At 33.0% G+C, this 23502-nt stretch overlaps 1 protein-coding gene across 1 annotated transcript; it reads left to right on the plus strand.

The window, feature by feature from the left end:
- The first annotated feature begins 1793 nt into the window (after nucleotides 1-1793).
- IntS6 (integrator complex subunit 6) lies at nucleotides 1794-22122 on the plus strand. The gene is made up of 15 exons (XM_072528962.1): nucleotides 1794-2156; nucleotides 2220-2368; nucleotides 2554-2769; nucleotides 6038-6157; nucleotides 7767-7912; nucleotides 7974-8187; nucleotides 9493-9698; nucleotides 9816-9962; nucleotides 10015-10123; nucleotides 11302-11453; nucleotides 12907-13137; nucleotides 13223-13423; nucleotides 14509-14723; nucleotides 16853-17243; nucleotides 20910-22122. The coding sequence occupies exons 1-15, from the start codon at nucleotides 2107-2109 to the stop codon at nucleotides 21168-21170; spliced, it is 2808 nt and encodes a 935-aa protein (XP_072385063.1). The 5' UTR covers nucleotides 1794-2106; the 3' UTR covers nucleotides 21171-22122.
- Nucleotides 22123-23502: the final 1380 nt, after the last annotated feature.

Raw genomic sequence — 23502 nt, forward strand, 5'->3', positions numbered from 1 at the left:
ACTTCCACTGTCCATTATATCTCAGAAGAGAATTATGTTTTGTGGTTACTAAAGCTAAAGTGTATCTGACACGCATGTCAATTATTTCACAGAACAAATTTATGATATTAACGCTAAAGGGTATCTTACACGTAGTTCAAAAGGGTATCTTACACGTCTGTCAATATGCACTAATTTATTGACACATAAATTGATAAATAACTTCATGAATTTCTTTGTAAATTTATTGTTGGTGTAAAGAATATAGATTTTGTCTGAGAAATATTTGACATGCGTGCGGGACGCCCTTTTGCGTTACGTGTAAGATACCCTTTATTGTTAGTAATCACCACAGACCATACATACTATGGTTGTATGTATGGTTTGTGGTAATCATAGAACATATGTATTTGACGTGAAAAATAATTGATACACGTATGAGATATCCTTTAGACCTACGTATAAGATACCCTTTAGCGTTGGTAGCCATAGAACAAAAATTAATTCTGAGAAATAAGTGACATGCGTGTGAGACACCCTTTTGAAGTTCGACACCCTTTACACAGTATAGAGCATTGGTAGCCATAGAACATAAATTTATTCTGAGAAATAAGTGACATGCGTGTGAGACGTATGTACTTTTGAAGTTCGTGTAAGATATCAGATATCCTTTAATATTGACCAAAGGACAAACAAGAACCTTAGAATCTCTATTAGAGAGACATTAGAAACAAGAACTCTCTATTTTTATAGTTACCGTTCTTGACCAAAGGATATCATATTTTGTTAAACTCAGTCGTGTTTTATTTCAATCATAAAATTGCGTAATCTAATTAAAAAACAAACAAGGCGTCTACCAAAAAAGAACTACACCTTATCTTCATTATTATTGAACGTACAGTGGCATACGAGATATCATGTGACAGACACCCTATAAAGTAAATTTGCTTTATTGACCCAAAGAAGGTCACTGACTGAGTATAAAATAAACAACTGATCTAATCCTAACATGCGACATAGCAAATGAAAGAGGAGAATACACCAAATATGTTAAGATAGAAAAAACAAAACAAGGCGACTACTAAAAGGGTACTACACAGCATCTTCGTTATTAATGAACGTATAGCGACATACGAGATATCAGGTACGCTATAGATAAAAATAGATTAACTTAAAGACAAATTTTGATTTATCGACTTAAAGAAGGCTTCTGGCTGAAAATAAACAACTGATCGAATCCTAATATGTGACATAGTAAATAAAAAAAGAGGATATATCGAATATATTAAGATAAAAAAAAATTAATCAGTTTTTAGTTGTTAATTACCACCCGTGGAGAAACGATGACAATACATATTATTAAAGCTCTGTGGCGTATTTATTGGTAGTCGCTAAAAATATACAAACATATGATAGAGACAAAATATATAAAAAAAGACAACATTAAGCAGTGTAACAGACATTTTTGATCCAAAATTTGTAAAGTTATACAAAGATTATCCTTTTACCCTAGAAAATCAAGATGATGTGTTATTGAATCTAGAATATAACCGTGTTAAGTTATTGAAAAATTGAAACTTCTCTTAATAACTTGCTCGCTTGTAAAGTACTTTTGTAAAACATTTATAAACTCAATTGTTATTAAATAAAATATTTGAATTGTAATTGAATTTGTAAAATATTTTAAAATTTAAATGTAAAATTTTTGTGCAAAATGTCAATGTCAAACACTTTCGTGTTGTCAAAATTTTTGATAAAATAGAACTGTAAAAATTAATATTAATACATAATAAACGCTTAATTTGATTGCCTTTAATATTATTATTTTTATGAACAAGTCCCTACGTCAAACACTAAAATATATTTAAATAGGAAAATAAATGAAAGAACAAAAATGTCAATACATTATCTCCACAGAGTTTGATTAGGTGGTGGCATCGAGTTAGAATCTAACTCGATGGGTGGTGGCAATGTAAAAATAATCATATAAAAAGAAGCAGAATAATGGAGGAAGGGAAAAACGTCAACCCGACATTTATACAAGCTGATAGCCCCAAATTTTTATTTTTTTAAAGTTATGAATTTCTTTAGTCATAAAAATAGTTAATATTGTTTATTTAAAGAAACATGACTATAATAGTATTTTTAATAGATACATCAGCTTCTATGCTGCAAAGGTACGAACCAACCTAAATCATCTGTTAATTAATAACACTAATATTATACTTAACTCTTTTTAGGACCTACATAGGGGGTCGTACGACTCTTCTGGATGTAGCGAAATCTGCAGTAGAAACTTTTGTAAAAATTCGTCAAAGAAGTATGGACAGCAGGAATGATAGGTATATGCTTTTAACATTTGAAGATACCCCAGCCAATATAAAAGCAGGTAAAACAACTTTTATTATTATAAACTTATTATGTGATATATTTGACACAACTTTTCATAATTATGTATGTAGTAGAGTACAATTTTTATTTACAATACTTGTATTATTTTAAATATTAGCATATTTCTTTTCAAAATTGTATAAAAAAATGTTTATTTAACTACTCAATATCAACTACTTGTAGGATGGAAAGAAAATTTAGCTACATTTATGAATGAATTGAAGAATTTGCAAGCATATTCTTTGACAACAATGGGGCTAGCAGTAAAGCAGGCTTTTGATATTTTAAATATTAATAGAATGACTTCAGGGATAGATACATATGGACAGGGAAGATGCCCATTTTATTTGGAAACTGCTGTAATTGTGTTAATTACAGATGGGGGAAAGTTAACTACAGGTAAATGCCAAAAATGAATGAATATAAATGTTTAATAATATTCTAGACCTATTTCTTCTTTTGTCATTCTATTTTACTTCTACCAGGTACTGATGAATTACTTGTATTAATATTTATTTCACTTAGATCATTTGTTTGTATACCACCAATTATTTCTAACATGTTCCCTTCTTGAAGACCCACCTAATTGTGTATTTATAGTACATGTCTCTAAAAAATTTAATATGTTATAGCTGCTTATATAATATCATTTTTAATATAGAGCTAGATATGGGCTCAGATTTAAATACATTTTGCACTTTCATTTGCAACTTTGCAAATGAAATAAAGCTTAAAACAAAAGCTAAACTGTGTCCAAAATGCCTAATTTCTGATGCTGGGGTTTCAGTTTTTTAAATATTTGAATGTTATTTACATTTATAAATTAATAAGTTGGTCTAGATTTGCTTTATGTTCTTATACCAGGAATACATAAGAATGATTAGAAGCGAACCTAAACCTATCGTTAAGAAGTTCCTTTTTTCATATATATATATATATATATATATATATATATATATATATATATATATATATATATATATATATATATATATATATATATATATATATATATATATATATATATATATATATATATATATATATATATATATATATATATATATACCCGGTATTTAGGCGGCACACGCCCTTCCGGTAGGGATCTATGGAGGAGTATCACCGAGCCGCAAGCCCTTATCTCTTGCCATACTGCTCCACCATAGGCCGATCAGATACCAGCCTTTTTTCATATTCTTTCCCAATTTATATTGGAATGTTGACATTTTTGTTTAGATTTTCTGTTACTTTAAAGGCATTCTGTAAAAGATGTAGGGCTCAAATTTATCCTTTATATTTTTTCCATCCTATCTTAAATCCTTCTGCCTAAATCTTTCCTTTATTTCATCCTGTTTAGAATATCTTTTGAGTATTAGTTTTCATAGGTTGCCACTTCTCTTTTTTATTCGTACATTCTCAGATATTTAATTTCTAGAGTATTCAATGTGTTTTCTGGGCTTTATCTATATTTTTTTATCTTCGTAATCATAAGCCCTGCAATTTTTTTATGAACACAAATGAAATTTTGAGAGGTGTTTTGAACGATGCTATACTCACATACTTTTGTTTCAAAATACTCCAAATGAATACAAAGTCATTAGACTGGGCAGTAAGAAACACTTGAGAAAGAGCAGGAATAAAAAAATTGTAGGACTATAAAACATTTTCCCTTATTTTGGAAGATTTAAATCATAAAACATGCTTTCAAATCAAAACAATTTTTTTTCAAGTCTGTAATGGTCTTACCCCTTTAAAAATATTATTTATTGGTCTCCAGAAAAGCCAGTGAGGGTCCTTGCTGGTGTGGGATTTAGGGAGGCCTGTCATCGGGCTTTGAAAGATTAAGAATTTTTACTGTAGCAGCACAATTGATTCTAGAAAACCTTTGGTTCATGAAGAGAAATATCAATCTTTATAGAAATCTTGAAGATCAGCATGCTTATAATACTAGGCACAAGCAGAATATGATACCAGCATATTGGCGTTTGAGAAGGTGTCAAAATAGACCAGAGTATTAGGCAATAAAATGTTCTGCTTGAGAATATCAGAAACTTGTTCATATCAAAAATTCATGATTATTTACAGCATTATTTTGGTTGAGGTTTTGTACATATTTAACATTTTTTAACATGAATAAACAGTATATGGTGTAGTTAAAAGTTTATGGTCAGTATAGTAGAATTTAACAGGATATCTAACAGATATAAAATCATATTTTCAGCGAATAGACAAAATTAACAATAATATTTCCCCTTGGTTTCGCCTGCACATTCCTCATGCACACCCATTAGTGAACGCCAGATGATTATTTCCGATCCAGCTTATATGCAAGAAACAGTGGCAGGGTTGCCTTATTATATATTTGAATTAAAACATTGAATTGATTCAAAAAAATTGGCGATCAGTGGCGCGGTTATATTGCCGTTCAAAACTGGATGATGATATTCAAAATGAAACACTAATTAAGACAAATACTTGTACAAAATTTCTTAAATCCATGAGAAATTTACAGATTCGCATTTTTATTTGACGAAATTGTAACCTAATTTATAATAAAACAAGATAATTTTGGCAACATCGCCATTCTTCAGTTCTCTTCAATGGTAAACTGCATACAAGACAGGCTGAAAATATAGAAATATAGAAAAAACTGTGCCATTATTCATTAATTTGAAAAGTGGCTGTACTAATGGCAGATGTAAAAAATGCTGCCCATCAGATCAACCTCGCGAAAAGAAAATTTCTCAAGAACGAGAAATTAGAGAAATTCAAGTTTATGCATTGGCTGAAGTGACGCCATGGTCAAGTGAACAAATTGCGGATGAAGTTGATTTAAATGCAAAAACAGTTAGGAATATTTTGAAAAGAAACAACTACCATTGTTATAAAGTGCAGACAACTCAAGAAATATTTCCTGATGATTAATTTAAACAGATGCAATTTTGTGAAATTATGATGGAGAGATGCCATGCAAATAATAATTTTTTGAAAAATATTTTGTTTTTAGATGAGTCCTTCACAATTCACAAGAAACATAATCCATCCGTTGTATGTTATTGGTCTCAGGAGAATAAGCATTTGAGTGTGTCTTTTTCATTGAAGGCAATTTAAATGCAGTCAAATATCTCCGATCACTGCAAAATCAAATTATTCCAGCAGTTCAATGTCTTCACATTAACTTCAACGAAATTTGGTTTCAACAAGATGGCTGTCCTGCACATAATGCAAAAGCCATTAGAGGCTATGTAGCGTTAATTTTTGCTGAATGTGTCATTAGTATAGACGGTACAATAAAATGGCTCCCTCGGTCACCCGACTTATCTCCTCAAGATTTTTATTTTTGGGGATGCTAAAAACGAAATTGTTTATTTTAGAACATTGTTCAAATGCTAAAAAGACAACAGGTCAAACAAAACCAATAAGTTTGGCAATGTTGAACTTCTCCTCTTTTATTATTTCCACTAATGCATTTTTGACGATATAAAGGGCGGACCTAATATACCTCTCTCTTTTTAAACATGTGTTTCTCACTCCATCTCACGTAACGTCTATAACGACCATAAACTCTTACCTACACTGTATATTATTAATTTACCTACACTGTATATTATTAATAGCCTGCTCAGTAAAATATTAACTGGTCAATACAGTTTCATCTTTTTTTCAGTAAATGGTGTTCAAGAAGAATTTAATTTACCAATGAATTCACCAATCCCAGGATCAGAAATGACCAGAGAACCTTTTAGATGGGATCAAAGATTATTTGCTCTAGTACTTAGGTTGACAGGTTAGTAGCTCAGCTGAAGTTTACAAAGACAATGATTATTTAGTTATTTCTATCTATAAGCCATGAAAATGTCAAATAAATTAAAAAGTTGTTCTGTCTTCTGGCATGCACTCTATTCTATCTTTTTGTTATATTTATGTATCCATCTTTATTTTGTACTCAAGAAGATCCTAAGTAGATTCAAGAAACTCACTTGCAGCAAACACGGAAAACCTTTATATAATTCAACGAATTCCTTGAGAAAATTGTGGGTGCATTACAGTAAGTCTGACATTATTAGGTTTTTAAAAGAGAAGTGAATGGAGTGGAGCTAGGCATGAACTGAGCCAAGATCGGACATCTTGTCTCAACATGAGTCTACACATTTCGTTTTTTTCCTATCAGTTCTCGCAAAATGATGTTTCTCCCATCAGTTTTCAATCTCATCTTTGATTTCAATTTTTGATTCTTCAAGATGTAACTATCCTTGTTACACTCCAAGTTTTGGATAAGATTTGTCCTGTTCCACAAAACATACAATAAGACATAGTATGAAAACTGGCCTTTACATTGACCTATTGAGCATCATTCCAGCAAGTTGTAGATAGGTGCCACCGGGAATGTTTTAAAGTGTGAAGTCAGCGTATGCAGTTTAGATCAGAGTGTCCCGATAAGAAATTATCGGCATTTGTTGTGGCGAAGGCGATAGGTTTTTCGAGCTCTGCAGAAGATTTTAGGAAGAAATAACGATCTACCACCTTTTTTAGAAGGTCCAATCCTTTTGAATTAAAACAACACCCGCTAATTTGTTTGTTACTATCTCGAAAGTTCACCTACATCATGTTTCTTATGGTCTTCCAATCGAAGTTTTCCCGCAGTGGCCTATTTTACAATTTACCAGTGGTAAAGTCAACTTTTTTGTCACTTTTACACGGATCGGACCGAACTTTTCGTTAAAAACCGACGAGATTTCTTCTCATTCCCTTTAAGGGTTAGGGGAAAGGTTAGGGACGCATAGATTATATAACTAGACAAGATTACCTCCTTTCAACATTCCATTCTTGGACTGAGAATTTGATGACTATGACGATTTCTTGGAAAGTTTTGAAACTGAACCTCATGGCAATAGAACTTCAGGCAACCCAACATCATCTAAATGGAGAGTCTTGCTAGTAGTTTAATTGACGGCCATTCAATAGGCCATCAGAAACAATTGAATGTTATGATCTTGAATATGATGAAGTTTCATCCTTGGCCTGAATCTATGTCTAAAGAAACATATGAAAAATTCGTTATTTCCAGCATCCTTTCTGCCATATAATGGACCGAACCCACGCGAATTTGGTTTTTAAAGTCTGAAATAGTATGTACCGGAAACTGAACAACTAACGCATTAACCAATTGATTGTAAAATAGTTTATAGTGCCGAATAACACTGCAGAAGTCCAACTGTACAATAAAAAATGTCATGTCACTATTTATTTTCATTTTATAAATTATTTAAATGAATAACCCCATGTAGTGTAACCTTAACAGCATGCGTTCTTAAATCTATTGTTCTAGAGAGTGTGTTGTCAGCTAATGCTATTAGTGGGTGTGCTTTCGTTAAAGTAATTATCTTTTTGTTTAGGCACCCCTGCCGTAGAAAGAGACACAGGATTGGTGCCTAGTGATAGTAGCCCAATAGATGCAATGTGTGAAGTAACCGGCGGTCGTTCGTATTGTATAACATCCCATAGGATGTTGAATCAATGTATTGATAGCTTAGTTCAAAAGGTAAGTACGTTTGAACAAGTTTAACAAGCACTTGTTACTAACTCTATTTAATACCCTTTAGGTACAAAATGGTGTTGTGATAAACTTTGAGAAAATAGGACCAGACCCTCCTCCTCCCCAGTATGATAAAGAAGAGGGTAAGGATGATATTCTTAAAGAAAATGAATACGCCGAAATGAATAATGATCGAGGTCTGAATATGCCTATAAATACATCATGGCATAATTGTCGGAAGATGATATATGTTCCTAAAGCGAGTAAAGCATATTGTATTGGTAAGTATAAAAACAAGACATTGTAAGACTATTTTTTATTTTTGACAATAATTTCAACTCTTCATAAATGATGAATTGTTTCGTCACTTCATATTTATAATAATTATTCCAATCATCCCTTTCTGTGGCACAATTTAAGTTACATTATGGTTGAAATAAAAAAACGGGTGTGGCAGTCCAGTGGGACTGCCGGTAGAAGTTATACTTTTATACACGCGTTAGCCGTTAAAAATGTATATAGGAATCTGCACAATCATTACATATGTAATGCTATAGGTAAGAGAGAGCAGAAAGAGAAAAAGAATTAGTTATATAGGTATATGGTGCATCGTTTGCTGTATATAAACATTTGACCTGTAATAGGAGTATAGTAAATGAAGGATTGTATCAATATTTTAATGAAAATATATATTTTTATTTTTATATAGTAAGTTTTATATTTATTAAGTATAAAAGGAGTTGAATGCAAAAAAAAACATTTTACACATACTCTGCAGTAAAATTCATTGTTTATTTTGTTATTAATATAAAAATTACAATACAATAAATACACTGCAACATAATTCAATATAATATTACAATATAAATTAAAATGTAATATTCATAAGTATTTAAAACTGCCAATATACATACCTAACTTTACGAAGATAAAAATAAAAAACCAACAACTCGGATTATGTTGTAAATTTTCAACCAACAACTCGGATTATGTTGTAAATTTTCATTTTATTTTAAAATTTATGTTTTTTGCGTATATTACATATATTTACATTATTTATTCTCATAAGATTAGCGTGAGGTTTTTAAATATTTCAAAAATAAAAAATGAAATTCATAATTGGGATTCGAACTCACAACCACCTGCGTGTGAACCAAACACGTAAAGGATTTGCCAATTAGACATGACACTAACGGATTTCAAAATTGACAGTTCTCGGTAAAACAGTGATTATTTTGAAATACAAAAGCCTAAAATAATTATAAACGTTTAATTTTAAATAATACAAAACATATCACATAAATAATAATATTAATACATATTATATTATATATATATATATATATATATATATATATATATATATATATTTATATATACAATATTATACATATATATAATATTAAATACAAAAGGAACATTTTTATTCTCGAGAGAGGAAGAGAGAGAAAATATATCTTCTGTCTCTCTCTTACTCATTATCTTACATATGTAATGGTTTCACAGATTCACTCTCATGCAAATTTCCAACGCCGATTGCGTATAGAAGTATAACTTCAAAAATTATTTTCATTTATTTGTTTTAGGGTATTGGCCCATTCCGGAATCATTTTGGCCAGAAGCTACAGCATCCGCACTGCCTCCTAGATCAGCTCATCCTAACATAAAATTCGCTTGTACAAATTCTGAGCCTTTAGTGATTGAAAATCTACCATTCGATAAATATGAATTGGAACCTTCGCCCCTCACGCAATTTATTTTATCACGGAAGCAGCCTAAAACTTGTTGGCAGGTAAGAAAATTTGCTGTCTTATCTGTATAATTCTCATTGATTGCTCACAAGCTAACAAAGTTTGGCGACATTTTTTATTTGATTGTTATATTTTATTAATGTGTGCTATATTCGTAGGTTTTTGTGGCCAACAGTTACAAAAATTCAGAGGTTGGACATCCTTTTGGATATCTCAAAGCAAGTACAAATTTAACATGTGTGAACCTTTTTGTAATGCCTTACAATTATCCCGTATTGTTGCCCTTATTAGATGAACTTTTTAAGGTAAGTGCCTGGTGGTAAAAGTTTAAATATATTAAGCCGATAATTATTTTAGATTCATAGATGGAAACCTACAAATGAATGGAGGACGCAATTTCAAAATTATACCAGAACTTTGCCTGCTTATTATGCTGGACCCCTAAGAAGGGCTCTTACAAGAATGGGTATGTGTCAATAACAAAGTTTAAGTATTTTATTATTTTAACTGTAGAATACCTGTAACGTCAATATTTCTGAACTGAAGATTCAAATTAAACTCTCCACCGTACTGATACGTCACCGTTTTATAATAATCAAGTATACCACGACACTACTGGAACCTCCTAAACAGTCGGGAGCTGTCGGCGCAAGACAGGGGCGCGTACGTAACCTTCTGATTGTTTCTTATGATCAGTGATGTTCTTTGGGAGTTATTTCTCTTTCAGGGTATTTTTGGAAGCGATAGGATAAAGGGATTTTAAAGAGAAATAATCGTATGGACATTTACTTCAAGTGTTTCGTTACCTATCTATTTCATTTTTAAGTGGTTTTTCTTTAACTCATGTTTTGAATAAAAATAAAAAAAATTTTAAAAATCAATACCTACTTTAAATAAAATTGTTTTATTGTTCATATTATTCAAATATTCTCCTTTTGTTTAATTTGATGGTGAGGAGGGATATTCCTGTGAAAAATGGGATAGATTTCGGTCACCAGAGCGAATTTTTGTGTATCATGCAGAACATCACTGATTATTGTGTGTGTTTACCTTCGATTTACTCTAAAATGTTACTTTTTTATTTGCATATATTTGTTTAGGCCGTCCTTGTGCTTAAATATTCCGTTTTCTTTTAATCAACTAATAATATAAAAGTTAGGTAATTATTCTGAACTTAGGATATATTTTTTCATATTTTCGAGTAGCAGCAATACTAGAATAATATTCTTGATAAATATTTAAATGGGAATAAACCACAATTGAAGGTTAAAGTAAGTTTATTGACGTTTCAATTTCCACTTCGGATATCGTTCTCCGAAATAAACTTACTTTAACCTTTAATTGTGGCTTATTCCCATTTAAATAGTAATTACTAAAATGTCACAAGAAAATAGCTTTAGAACAATGTTCTTGATCATCAACATAAATCATTTAAAGATTTGAAACGTCAAGTTGCTGCATTTTCACTTAAAGTTTAAAAACACTGGTTTACTTGCAACATTTTATATGTACTTTAAAAATATAGCGAATTGCTAACGGATTATAGAGGATGATAGTAAAATATCTTCAAAAATCTGTTGTCTTGAACATATAGTCATTAAAACTAATGGAAACAATGAAAGATGAGTTTTATACTTGTTTTAGGCACGCCAGTAGCTCTAGCTCAAACATTAATCCCGGAAAATTCCGAAAATGGCTTGAGTTATTCCATATCAAATTACCTGAAACGATTAAAAAATCAGGCCAAATTGGAATATGATAAAATGTGTAACGAGATCATTCAAAGACAAATAAATGTAAGTACATCATTTTTTTTCTTTCCCTCTATTCAATTATCCGCATTATATGTGCAAGGAAATTAGCGGTAGACTAATTAGCTTTGATGTTTGAAGCATCTTAATTAAGATCTGATAAGTACACTGTAGTACAGGGCCTATTGAATATTAGGTGTTTTAAAAGCCAAAAGTAGATATGCTATGTACGTTCTGAGACAACCCCTAAATTTCAACCCTACGTTCGACGTAGGATGACGTACGAGGTATCGTTGAAAAATGGGATTGAAGCCCCGCCCACAGCGTTGTTAGCATCAGTACAGCGACAAATTAGCGTTGTCAGCAACAAGTCAGTGTTTAGTCAGCGACAAGTTAACGACAACGCTGTGAGCGTCAGTGGGAGGGGCTTCAACCCCATTTTTCATTCCCTTTTTAACGATACTTCGCACGTCATCCTACGTGGAACGTAGGGTTTCGATTTAGGGATGCGCCAGAACGTACATAGCATATCTACTGTCAAATCCAATTCAGTAATGGTAAATAGCTTGGAATTAGGATAACGATCATATACTAAATGTATCTGATCATTATCATAATTCCAAACTATTAACTTCCCAATTAAATATGTTAGCAGTATGTATTCACTCTTCAATGAGTGTGTCTAGTTCAAAATTCTAGTTGAACTTCCGTCGTTCATAGTAATCATGTGCAGGTCATCTATTGCTTCGACTAAAATTCTCCGGAACGAAAAAAACTGGTTACTGAAAATCCAGAAAATAAATTCATCCAATCTCTTTTGGAGACTGAAATGATTGGTTATTATGACGCATTATACGACACGTGTTCTTCTGAAATTTTTCATACACTTTGTTACGACCCCGTAACATGTTTACTTTATCATAAAAATTCCAGTTTCGTTAAATGTCTTTTTAAAACTTTATTACTTCATAAATCGGACCCTTTTGTATGTATTCTAAGAAATATTATTTACATAATATCTGAGACGCCACTAAAACTAGGTCAGAGCTCTTTTATAGTTAAAAAAAAACAATTTGAACCTTAACTGAACAAATTTGAAAACTTACAGATCTGCATTTTTTATTGTTCTATTTTACAACTTCTCACTAAAAGGGTTTGTTAATAGCCGGTCGTAAAACAACACTAGAAAGCCATAAAAAAGATATAATCATATCGTGCTCCTCAGTTGATGCACAATTATATAACGCTCTCTCAAGTTAACCTATCTCGCTCGCCCTCTATGTATTAAATGTACATACTCACGTCGACATACCAAAGTAGTTTTTTAAACCCAGTTTTTTGAAGACAAATTGTTATAATAAAAGTGTTTTTAATGTGACAAAGATTAATTAAATTAATTGGGTCGTACTAATCAACCAATATAGAAGTTTGGTTCCCTGCTTACGTTGGAGAAAATACATACATATTGAGGTGTTTTTAATAATCTTTTTATTTTCAGATGAACGGATTGAAAACAAATTTCAATAATCCTGAACAGATACGGGTATTGCCCAAAGTGACCTTAAAAAAAGAGTTAGTGAGCCATCCTTTATTAGTGGATAAGTTTATTGCTCAAAGAGATCAAATTCTCGAACAAAGCAATGTATGGATATGCACTTTAGATAAAGAAAGGCAAAGTGTCAGCTTTAAAAATCCGTTTGACGTACCTAGAAATCGACTGATTCAACAGGTAATCATTTTGTACTTTTTATTACATATTATTATCAAATATTTTAAGAATCTTTAACTATTTATGTATTTGTTGTTTCAATTAGGTTGTTCGTATGAGAAACAACTTTCTCCAATCCGATTGGATATCTTTGGATCAAGATAGTGCCCATTCCCTACCTATCTCACAGATGGGTAACTACCAGGAGTATTTGAAGAAGCAGACGCCTCAACTGCGGGAAATCGAGTATGCCCCGGTCAGGCAGCATATGTTTGGAAATCCGTTTAAGATCGACAAGAGGATGATGGTAAGTTCTTTTTTGGAAATATAAATTTCCAAAAAATTATTTGTTATTTATACTGATTCAAAAAGAAAACGAAAATTTTGGAAAAATGACGATTTATTTCTTAACATTTTAACTCGATACATTTGACCCAGCGATGCTCCTGTGAAGGAGAAGAGTTTTTTCTAATTTTCTAAAATCCGCGGACATAGCCGCTTCCACATGCCGTCAAAACAAAACTACGAGTCTGATTTGGCTGAAATTTTGACATTAGTTGTCTACAAGAATGTACTACACCATAGTAAATTTCTCTTGTGATAGTGGCGCCATCGGGCGGTGAGGCTAACTACTTATCGGACCGCCGTCGTATGTATCTAAAAAGAAGATATGTCACCTAGAACTTATAATGTGCAAAAAATAATTAAAGTAGAAGTCAACAAGGCATGCACCGGATGTCAACAAACTATAATATTTTACAGTTTTGTTAAAGATGTTCTCGATATACAATGTGAGGCAAATTTTTAGAATTGAGTTATTTCAGCATGAGCTAACAAGTGTTCATTTATGATTGAGAAGTTGTTGTCTGCGACGTCAATGAAAAAACTGGAATCATTCGAGTTGTGGGTGTATCAAAGAATTCTGAAAATATCGTGGACAGAACACATCACAAACAAAGAGGTTCTGAGAAGGATGAATAAAGAAATAGAAATTTTAAATATAATTAAAACAAGAAAATTGTAATATCTCGGACATATTACACGTGGAGAGAAATACACCTTGCTCCAACTGATTATGCAGGGAAAGATCCAAGGAAAGAGAAGCATAGGGAGGCGTAGAATGTCATGGCTGCGCAACCTGAGAGAGTGGTACGGATGTACATCAAAGCAGCCGTCTCAAAAGTCTGAATAGCTATGATGATTGCCGACCTCCGCCGCGGAGATGGCACTTGAAGAAGAAGTTGTCTATTTTGTGTCCAGGTGTATATAGCTAAACAGCAGCGACTTATTTCTTTTCGATCTACTGCGTTGTCTATCATTGTTTAATCGTATAATAGTTTTTTAATTATCTAATATTAAACACTATGAATTTGAGATATATGTTATTTATAGGTAGACGAAGCTGATATTGATCTGGTTGGGTCACCTGCAGGTGCCAGTAGAAACAATAAACGTCCAAATCCTTCTAGTGATAACATTATGAGAATACTACCGTGTAAAAGAAAACCCGGACCACTGCCCAAGAATTTTAAATTTTCTAGACCGAGTTCGGATTCTTCGCAACCTCCAAGTCCCCAAGGCTCCCCCGTGCCTTCGCCGATACCTTGGTAAGTAATTTTAAAAATTTTATTACCGCTTTATCTGTAAATGATATTGACAAATGTGCACACGTATTTTCTCGTTTAAATTTTACAATTACTTACAATATTTATCAATTTAACTTAACTTTTTACTTTGAAATAGGTATTCAATCGTCTGATGAAGTATGTAATGTTCACGTCTACTCTTGAAAGTTTCAAGCCTACTGGAGATCGTTAGTATAATCGATTCACTAGGTTTGGGAAAATTTTGACACATTCAGACATGACATGACAGAAGGTCCAGGTTCCTCATTAATATCATAAATGTTTATAGCATTTTTGACACTATATACTACAGTATTTGTAGTTTCAGATGCTTGAAACATGTAGTCGGGGAATACATCGGGGTTTATTGGGTAGATACCAGTTTTGGAAAATCCATGAGCAGCATTCTGGACATTAGCTACTTTTCCATAGGCAACATTTAACAGACCACCAATTTGGAACCGAGTCACAACTCGACCAGGATGAGCTTGAGTCATTTGGATATTTCTTGGTCATAATAGGTTTTCAGTGGCCAAAGAATGCTACATCGAGAGGTTCCATCCGATGTATACAGTAAGCCTACAATAATAAAAGTACAATGCCATTTTCTTTGGCGTACAGCAGAGCGTCAAGATATTTATGATTTGAATATCCATCCATAATTAACAAAACCTTCTCGGTGGAAGATGCTTTGGCATATTTTTGGAAATGCTGCAACCATTATAAAAACGCTGGACCCGTCATCCAGCCACTCTCCTGGGGAATACATAAAGTTCCTGCTGGTGTACGGTCAGCTAATTAGGTAGGTGGAATATAGCTCCCGTTAGTGCACATACAGCAAACAACTGTCACGTGGGAACCTCGTTCGGCGCTGGTATTTGCACCGACTTGTTTGCGACCAGCTATAGCAAACACTTTCTGCGGGTGTTGTACGGTAGATAATGCAGATTAATCTGCATTATATATCTTTATAGGATCAATATTTTCCTTTATCAAAGTGTCCTCTAACACTTTAAAAACTTAGTTACTTGAGGTTTATTAAAAGCCTGCGCACTTACTGCAGATGTGGTTTCGAGTTTACGCAGTGTTATATCTGAAATTCTCTTAACCAATCTTTTCCAGCAGCCTTTTCCTGGTTATTAAAATGATGTTGAAATCCATTTTTGACTGCTAAATTATAAGCTAACTCTAATACGTCCCGTCTCTCTAGTCCAAAGAACCTTGACTCTAGCATTTTTAAATGTTCAACCAACTGTCTTTCTATTTATATGGGAACAGTAGGTTTAAACCTGCCTAGTCGTTTCACGCGTTTTTAAATTTTTATTTTTTTGTAAGGCATGCCTTCTTAGTATTGCTTGAGGTATATTGAAAGATTTGATGCCTTGAGCCATCCCATTTCACCCTTATTAACACCGTCTATTGCCTTTACCATAGAATCTGTATCCCATGATTGTCTATTGGTAGTTCTTGCGTAATTTTGCGGCATAATCTGTAAAGAAACAGAAATGTTATCCATTTGTAAGGCACATTATTTTTATCTATGTACGATCGGGTAAAATGACATACTATGCCATTTTGCCTCCTACACCTCTATGTCATTTTACCCCACATGAACCTAATTTAAAAAAATACAATTTTTGACAAAACAATAACTTATTTACTAAATTTGAAATAGGAAAACAATAAAACAATAATCCTCATAATTTATCATAAATATTTAAACTTACCGATTTATCGCACTAAAAACATACAGCAGATTTTAATATTTCGCGCCAAAAACTTTTCAATGCCAAAAATAAAATAATCGAACCCCACTGTGCTCCCACTCTGACCGATGAAGCGGAACTGAATGCGAACTAGCATGACTTGTACCCACGCCACAATTAGATATTCGTTTCTGAGCACTCCTGAACAACGAATTCGGTATATACAAGCACTATGTCATTTTGTACACCCTCCCCTACATAATATCACTACTGCCACATAAACAAAAAGTGTAATACCTCAAGGTCCAGGCTTATTTTTAACATACTGTTTTATATTCAGGCTTCAACCTTTATATTTTTTCAAATTCTCTTTGTATGGTACCAAATATTTTATTTTTTTTATAGGTTGAACTCGATAGAAAAAGAAATGCCCCGTTTCGACGAGCCTCCCAGTCTGATCAACGGTGTGGAGCCGAGTCCATCATCCAGTCCGATCAGCGAGCGTTCAAGGTCGCCGTCCCCGACAAATATTACCCCCGAACAACCGTCGTACAGCGTAGGAGAATTAAATTTCAATTTACGTAATACTGCAAACAATTACAGTTACACCAGTGCGGGTAACTTGGAGACTTCAACCACCAACTCTCTAGGCGACTTCTATAATATTTCTCCGACGGACGATAAACAAATTTCTCAAATTCTGAAAGAAGCTAATTTGAATCACAATAGTTTTGGATCGTTTAATTCGTTCACTAATATTATTAATAATAACATGATGACCGAAAAACCATTCAAGGTAAGTATAGGGTGTTTTTACCTTACAGTTTATTTGGCATTGAGAGAGAGAGAGAGAGATATTTATATACTCCAATTAGGTATATATGCAAAACGCTTAAATGGACACAATATATTAATAAGTTTCTATACTACGAGGGTTTTTGTTACAGTGCAGAATAGTTTTAATATAGTAAAAGGAATATTAGCTCCTTCTTTTTCAAGATTATCTTCAATCTCACCAGTAATTTCTCTATGTCCTGGCACCCATAATAAAGTTACCTTGTTGTGTTTCGTTATACAGTCTACAACTTATAAAGCTGTTACATATTCATAAGTTGTATATCTCAGTCTCCAGTGTCGTTTCGTAGTCTAGGGTAACAGATATTTTGAAATTGTGCACCCTGAAGCACAAAAATACGGGTCGCCGTTTGTTAAATACTGGCCCGTGTTAAACTAAAGACACTTTCTAGAGCTATTCGTCGTGCATATATATTTAGATGGAAACGTTACCTAAACTTTGTTTGTATATATGTTTCCAATATTTATGTACTATAAGATTGTTTATATTTTGTGGAATAAATCCACACTTTGTCTTTTGATGCTAGCTCCTCACTATCACACAAAACTGTGGATATCATTGATTTTCAAACTTTGTTGTGCCTGCGTTAATGCGCTTGAGAATTGCTGATTTGTAATTTTCAAATTTGTATATTTTCACGTGTCTTTTGTATACCCTTGATTTTCTTTCCATCATTTTTTGCGACGGAATTTGGAGGATGACCGGCAACACCGCTTTGTTTGTTTGTATTTGGCATATGTTTAACCTTCAAATTTGCTGGGTTTTGTAGCAAATTTATAATATGATCCTGATTACTAATCGTTTATTCAAGTTCTCTAATTAACATCCAGAAAACTAAATATATGCCGGCCATATCAAGAATTAAACAAAATAACTTAGAGGTGTAACACGAAACGATAGAAATGGTAGAAGAATTCTGCTACTTAGGATCACTGGTAGACTACAAAAATAACACTTTTTAACGAGATAAAAAAAAGAATATGCGTGGCTAACCGCTGTTATTTTGGCCTGGGCCCTCAACTAAGAGCGAGAAGTATGTCAATAGCAACAAAGTGCAAACTTTATAAAACAATAATACGCCCAGTGCTCACATACGGATCGGAAACATGGGCAATGACGACCCGAGATGAAGAGTTACTGCGAGTCTTTGAAAGAAAAGTATTGAGGACCTTATATGGCGGAGTAAACGAACAGGGTCTGTGGAGAAGGCGATATAACTTTGAACGCTATAGACTTTTTGGTGATGCAGATATTGTGAAGACCATCAAAATAAACCGCCTAAGGTGGGTGGGCCACGTTATGCGGATGGATGAGAGTGATCCCACTAAAATAACTATGCTAAACAGGCCGGTCAGAAGAAGAAGAAAGGGGCGACCTAAACTCAGATATCTGGACGATGTACAGGAAGATCTGAGGGAGATTGGAGTGAGGGGCTGGAGAAGACAAGACACTCGATAGGGAAGGATGGAAGAATGTTTTGAAGCAGGCCAAGGCTCACGAAGGGCTGTAGCGCCAACTGATGATGAAGTTCTCTGATAATACGTTTTGAATCGTCTAATTGAATGTTTGCGATTTTGAGATATTTTAATGTTAAATGACTTACCGCTTCGGGATGCTCAGCTACAAAATTATCAGGTATTTCAGTAGTTGCGTCAAGGAACTTGGTACTTTCATCACTTTCCACATACTTTATCACTTGATTTTATGTCGAAAGCACTTTCTTCTCAATTATTATCCTAATTAAATCACTTTTATTAACTAATACGCACAGGGAGAAAAGTCTCTCTACCAGGGGAAAGCCCAGTGAACAGTGGGGCCAATATTTAATATAACAGCACCTACTTTTGCCTAATATATCAGTGGTCCATTTAATAAACAAACAATTTAAAATAATTACAACAATTTGTGTTGCCTACCCGTGTAACGAAATATATTTGCCTACCATAAGGTAAGATTATAGGGGTAGAAAATTGGGGACAGAAACTATGTGGGCGAAGATAGGGCAAGCAAAAACAATCGTTACTTGTGCGAACGGCACTCAGGGGTTAACTGGGGAGCTGGGGTCGTGGGTAAGTGAATGACAAGGGGGTTGAGATTGGGGCAACTACAAAAATATGAAACCAAGGGTCATGAATCACTTGGGACAAACAAAACAAAAGGAAACAGGAAACACCTCTAGTAATTTATAAAGAGCGCCACTTCGAGGTGCCTAATTATAACCATTAAAACAGCTAGTTGTAACTAGGGAAATAATTATCAAACATAAAGAAACATATCTTTTTCAAATGGAAACTCAGGAAAGGTTAATTTAAAAAAAATAAACAAATATTAAGAAACAAAATTTAACATTTATTTTTGTGTCACGACAAACATTTATCAAAAATACAAATGGCACAAAAAATATACTATATAAATAGTTGCAAAATACAGAATAAAAAAAAACTTACGTGTCTATCTGTTTGCAAAGTAGATTGCTACAAACATTTTCGAAATGGTTCCTAGGTTATTTATTAATATGGCCAAATTAGATTATTAAAAATTAAAGATATCCTTGTTTATGAAAATATCTTAAAATTTAACCTTATATATGAAATATTTTTTCTATATAATAATCAAATTAAAATTGTTTTACAACAACATCAGATTTAAGCCAAAATGTCATATGTCAACATAACATTGTAAGACAGAATAAATTATGATATTTTGTTGGCCACGCCTCTAACACAATAAAACTTTAAATATTACAAATTCTTTTATTTTAATGAAAGCAATTATCAATTATCAAAAATAATGTCTATTTAATTTGGAAAAATTAATATGTTACCTTAATTGTTACCTTAATTCACAAACTTTGCCACTTAACTTTGAAAAACTTGCTATTATCTCTGGGATTGGAACTGCAAGGATAAAACTCTCAACTGGAACAAAAAGGAAACCATTTCTATACTCAGGAATGAAGATCTGACGTAGATGGGGTTGGATCAAACAGGCAAACGACAACAAAGCTGGTGGGACATCCTATATGATCATTTTCAAAATTTCATCAGTTCCGGTGTACTGCACAGATCTTATGGTTGATACTCTGTTCTAAACTGCCATTATGCAAAGAGTATTATCCAACCTTTCACCGGTCTTAAGACATAACACAAAAAAATGAATCGACTCCCGATTCAAAATCGCCCAAACATCTCTCTAGTCTGAAATCTCTTGCTTGACTTCTTATCTCTGTTACATTTTACAAATTCAACGCCAAATAAATTTCCCTTCATGTCTCCAACCAGTTTGTGGCCAACAGATTTATGTATATAGTCCAGGAGTTATTAGAAAATTTTTTAATATATAAATATTTCGTAGTTACAAAAATTTAAAACGCTACACCCGTAGTATCCATATACACATAAAATAATTTGTTAATTAATCTTTAATGTCCCTAGATATGGATTTGGCCAAACTGATAAAATTATAAATGTTTGTCCCTACCTTCCTTCTGGTATTCTTTCTACCATAAAGAATTCGGCATTTCCTTATCTTTGTATTTATTTTTACATAAAATTGTGTATTTTAGTTTATGTTCTTGTTAATAATCTTGATTTCTAATAATTTCAGGCGGAAGAGGAAGATGCAGAAAACGAAAAGGAAATCGAGAATCAAAACTTCGAAATACGTCAAAATTTGAATAAACTAGTGCGTAAGCCGGGCAAAAACTTTACCGAACTTTTCGATAACATAAAAACGTTAAAAGGTGATATTGATAAACAAGTTAAGGTGGTGAGAATGATCATAAAAGAGTCATTGCGATTCAAAAGGCAAAATCTAGCTAATTTACTGGAAGAACACATTCGGACTATAGTTAATGATACGAAATGATCGTTTTGAGTGTCTTTTATATAATGTCTTAGAGATTTTCAAATTTGTATATAAATCGAATCGATCGAGTAGAATAATTTTTTATAAAATTATTTAATAAAATTACATTAATTTACAGGGTTTGATATATTTCTTACGCATAAAGTTATTTGGTAAGTATTAAATAAAAAGAGTAAAAATGGGAAACATTATAGCGACTATAGTCACACTTTTTAGTTATTCCTACGTATCAAGGAATAAGTGTCAAGGTCAAGATGAAATGCAGTTTGGATTTAAAGATGGGTTCGGAACTACAGAAGCATTTTTTACATTGAATGTTTTGCTACAGAATTGTCGAGATCAATGTAAATATGTCTTTACCATTTTTATTGAATATGAAAAAGCATTCGATACAGTACATCATGGCAATACAAGTTAATTAAACTATTAAGAGATAAAGGAGTTGATAGTCGCGACGTCAGGTTCATTGAAAAGTTATATTGGCGTCAAACAGCGACCGTTCATATTAATGGGAAGTCAAGAGAAGAGTTTAAGATTCTAAAGAGTCAGGCAAGGTTGTGTGCTGTCCCCACTGTTGTTTAATTTATATTCAGATAGAATATTTAAACATGCTGTTAGTCTAAGGGTCACCGTGGCCTTTTCAATTCGGATGGCTCCACCCATTTTTTTTTATTTTTTTTTTGGCTGCTGATAAAAAATTTCGAGGGTGGATTTCGATCCTAGTGGTCAAAAAATTGTTCTAAACAAATTAATTGTTTATAAGGCTCTAGCTCGTAAACTAAAAGAGCTAGAATTTTTTTTTAATCAAATTTGTTCCTTGAACAAAAAAAAAACAAAGAAAATGGCGTTTATTAAACTTTAATCCAATAATTGGAACTCAACATATTGTAAAATTAGTGCAAAATGGTTGCAAAATAAGTATTTTTCGATCGTAACTCGGCTTCTAAGCATGCAAATGAGCTTAACAAAGTCTCATTTTAAAGCTTAATTTATAAAGTTCTAAACAAAATTTGTTAAATTACTGTATCTTTATTTGTATTAAAGTTATACCTGTTTGAAGTTGTAATTTTCTTTAAAAAATTGTAAAATAATCTATCTATATAAAAGGCTACAATGACAGATCACACCGTTTGTCCAGTAAACTAACGACGCCATTTAGGAAAGAAATCTGAACTACCAATATTTGACATTTCAATCGTATTTTGTTCTTGAAATAATAGAATAATATATGGAAGTAAAATTAGATAGATGGGAACGAAAAATTCTTAGAAGGATATACGGAGGTGTAAAAGAGGGGAACATCTGGCGAAGAAGAACGAATGAAGAAATAATGCAAATATATGGGCAACCAAAAATAACAAGACTCGCTAAAATTCAAAGATTAAGATGGCTCGGACATATAGCAAGAATGAAGGAAGGAAGAGTTCCCAATGAATTAATAAACACGGAGGCTGGTACAAAAAGAAAAGAGGCCGCCCCCGAAGAAAATGGCTGGAGTCGGCAAAAGAAGATCTGAAGTCGCTGCGGGTACAAGATTGGAAAAACTTAGCACAAGATAGAAAGAAATGAAAGAAAACCGTTGAAGCCTTAGGCCTGTTGAGCTGAACTATATATATACCCCCTCACTGACCAAGTCAACAACCAGTCAAGGGGTCATTGATTGACTGATTGTAGACTTTTCCGTCCTACTAAAAAGCATAATGTCAGTCTTTTCGCCAGAGTGGACAGCGAAGATTGTCGTTCTGGCCAGCCAATTACAGCGAGGTTTATTATCTACGGTTGTATTGGCTCTCCGACGGACGATCGCTGCGCACATACAACTAGGAAACGCATAAAAGCAGCGTACCTTTCGATGGGAGGTGACGCTAGTTCTTAATCTTGACCAAGCAAGGCCTACTTTCGCTAAGTTTAAGTTTTTACAAAACTCTTTTACTTCTCGCATATACCAATAATCATCGAACTGCGAGACTTCGTTATGAAGAACGGTTCCATCTCTCTTGTAATTGCTAGTGAAAAATACAAGGTCTCACGACTTTTGAAATTGTCACTACAAATCAAGAAGAAGGAATCCAGCACTTGGCTGTTCGAATCAAAGAAAAGTCTGGAAAAGGACTTAAAATTATTTCACAAAGATTATCAAACAGCTTGAAGAGAACACTTCGCTATTCAGACAGATATTGTTTTGAAATAGATAAAAGTCGGATCAACTTAGAACTATTTCATATTTTGTCGAACTACCACAGTGTTCCGATAGGTTACCGACGGTCAGGTGCACTGATCATACAGCCCTACAACCATATTGTTGCCGCAGAAGTAAAAAATGGATTTATAT

The sequence above is a fragment of the Diabrotica undecimpunctata genome, chromosome 4 (genome assembly GCF_040954645.1).
Source record: "Diabrotica undecimpunctata isolate CICGRU chromosome 4, icDiaUnde3, whole genome shotgun sequence".
NCBI lineage: Eukaryota > Metazoa > Arthropoda > Insecta > Coleoptera > Chrysomelidae > Diabrotica > Diabrotica undecimpunctata.

Bases quoted from the DNA above. Each gene is read 5' to 3' on its own strand.
- IntS6 (XM_072528962.1), top strand. From the start codon at position 2,107: ATGACTATAATAGTATTTTTAATAGATACATCAGCTTCTATGCTGCAA. The intron at 9,699-9,815 runs GTAAGAAAATTT...CTATATTCGTAG, and splicing joins AGCCTAAAACTTGTTGGCAG to GTTTTTGTGGCCAACAGTTA. The intron at 10,124-11,301 runs GTATGTGTCAAT...TACTTGTTTTAG, and splicing joins AAGGGCTCTTACAAGAATGG to GCACGCCAGTAGCTCTAGCT.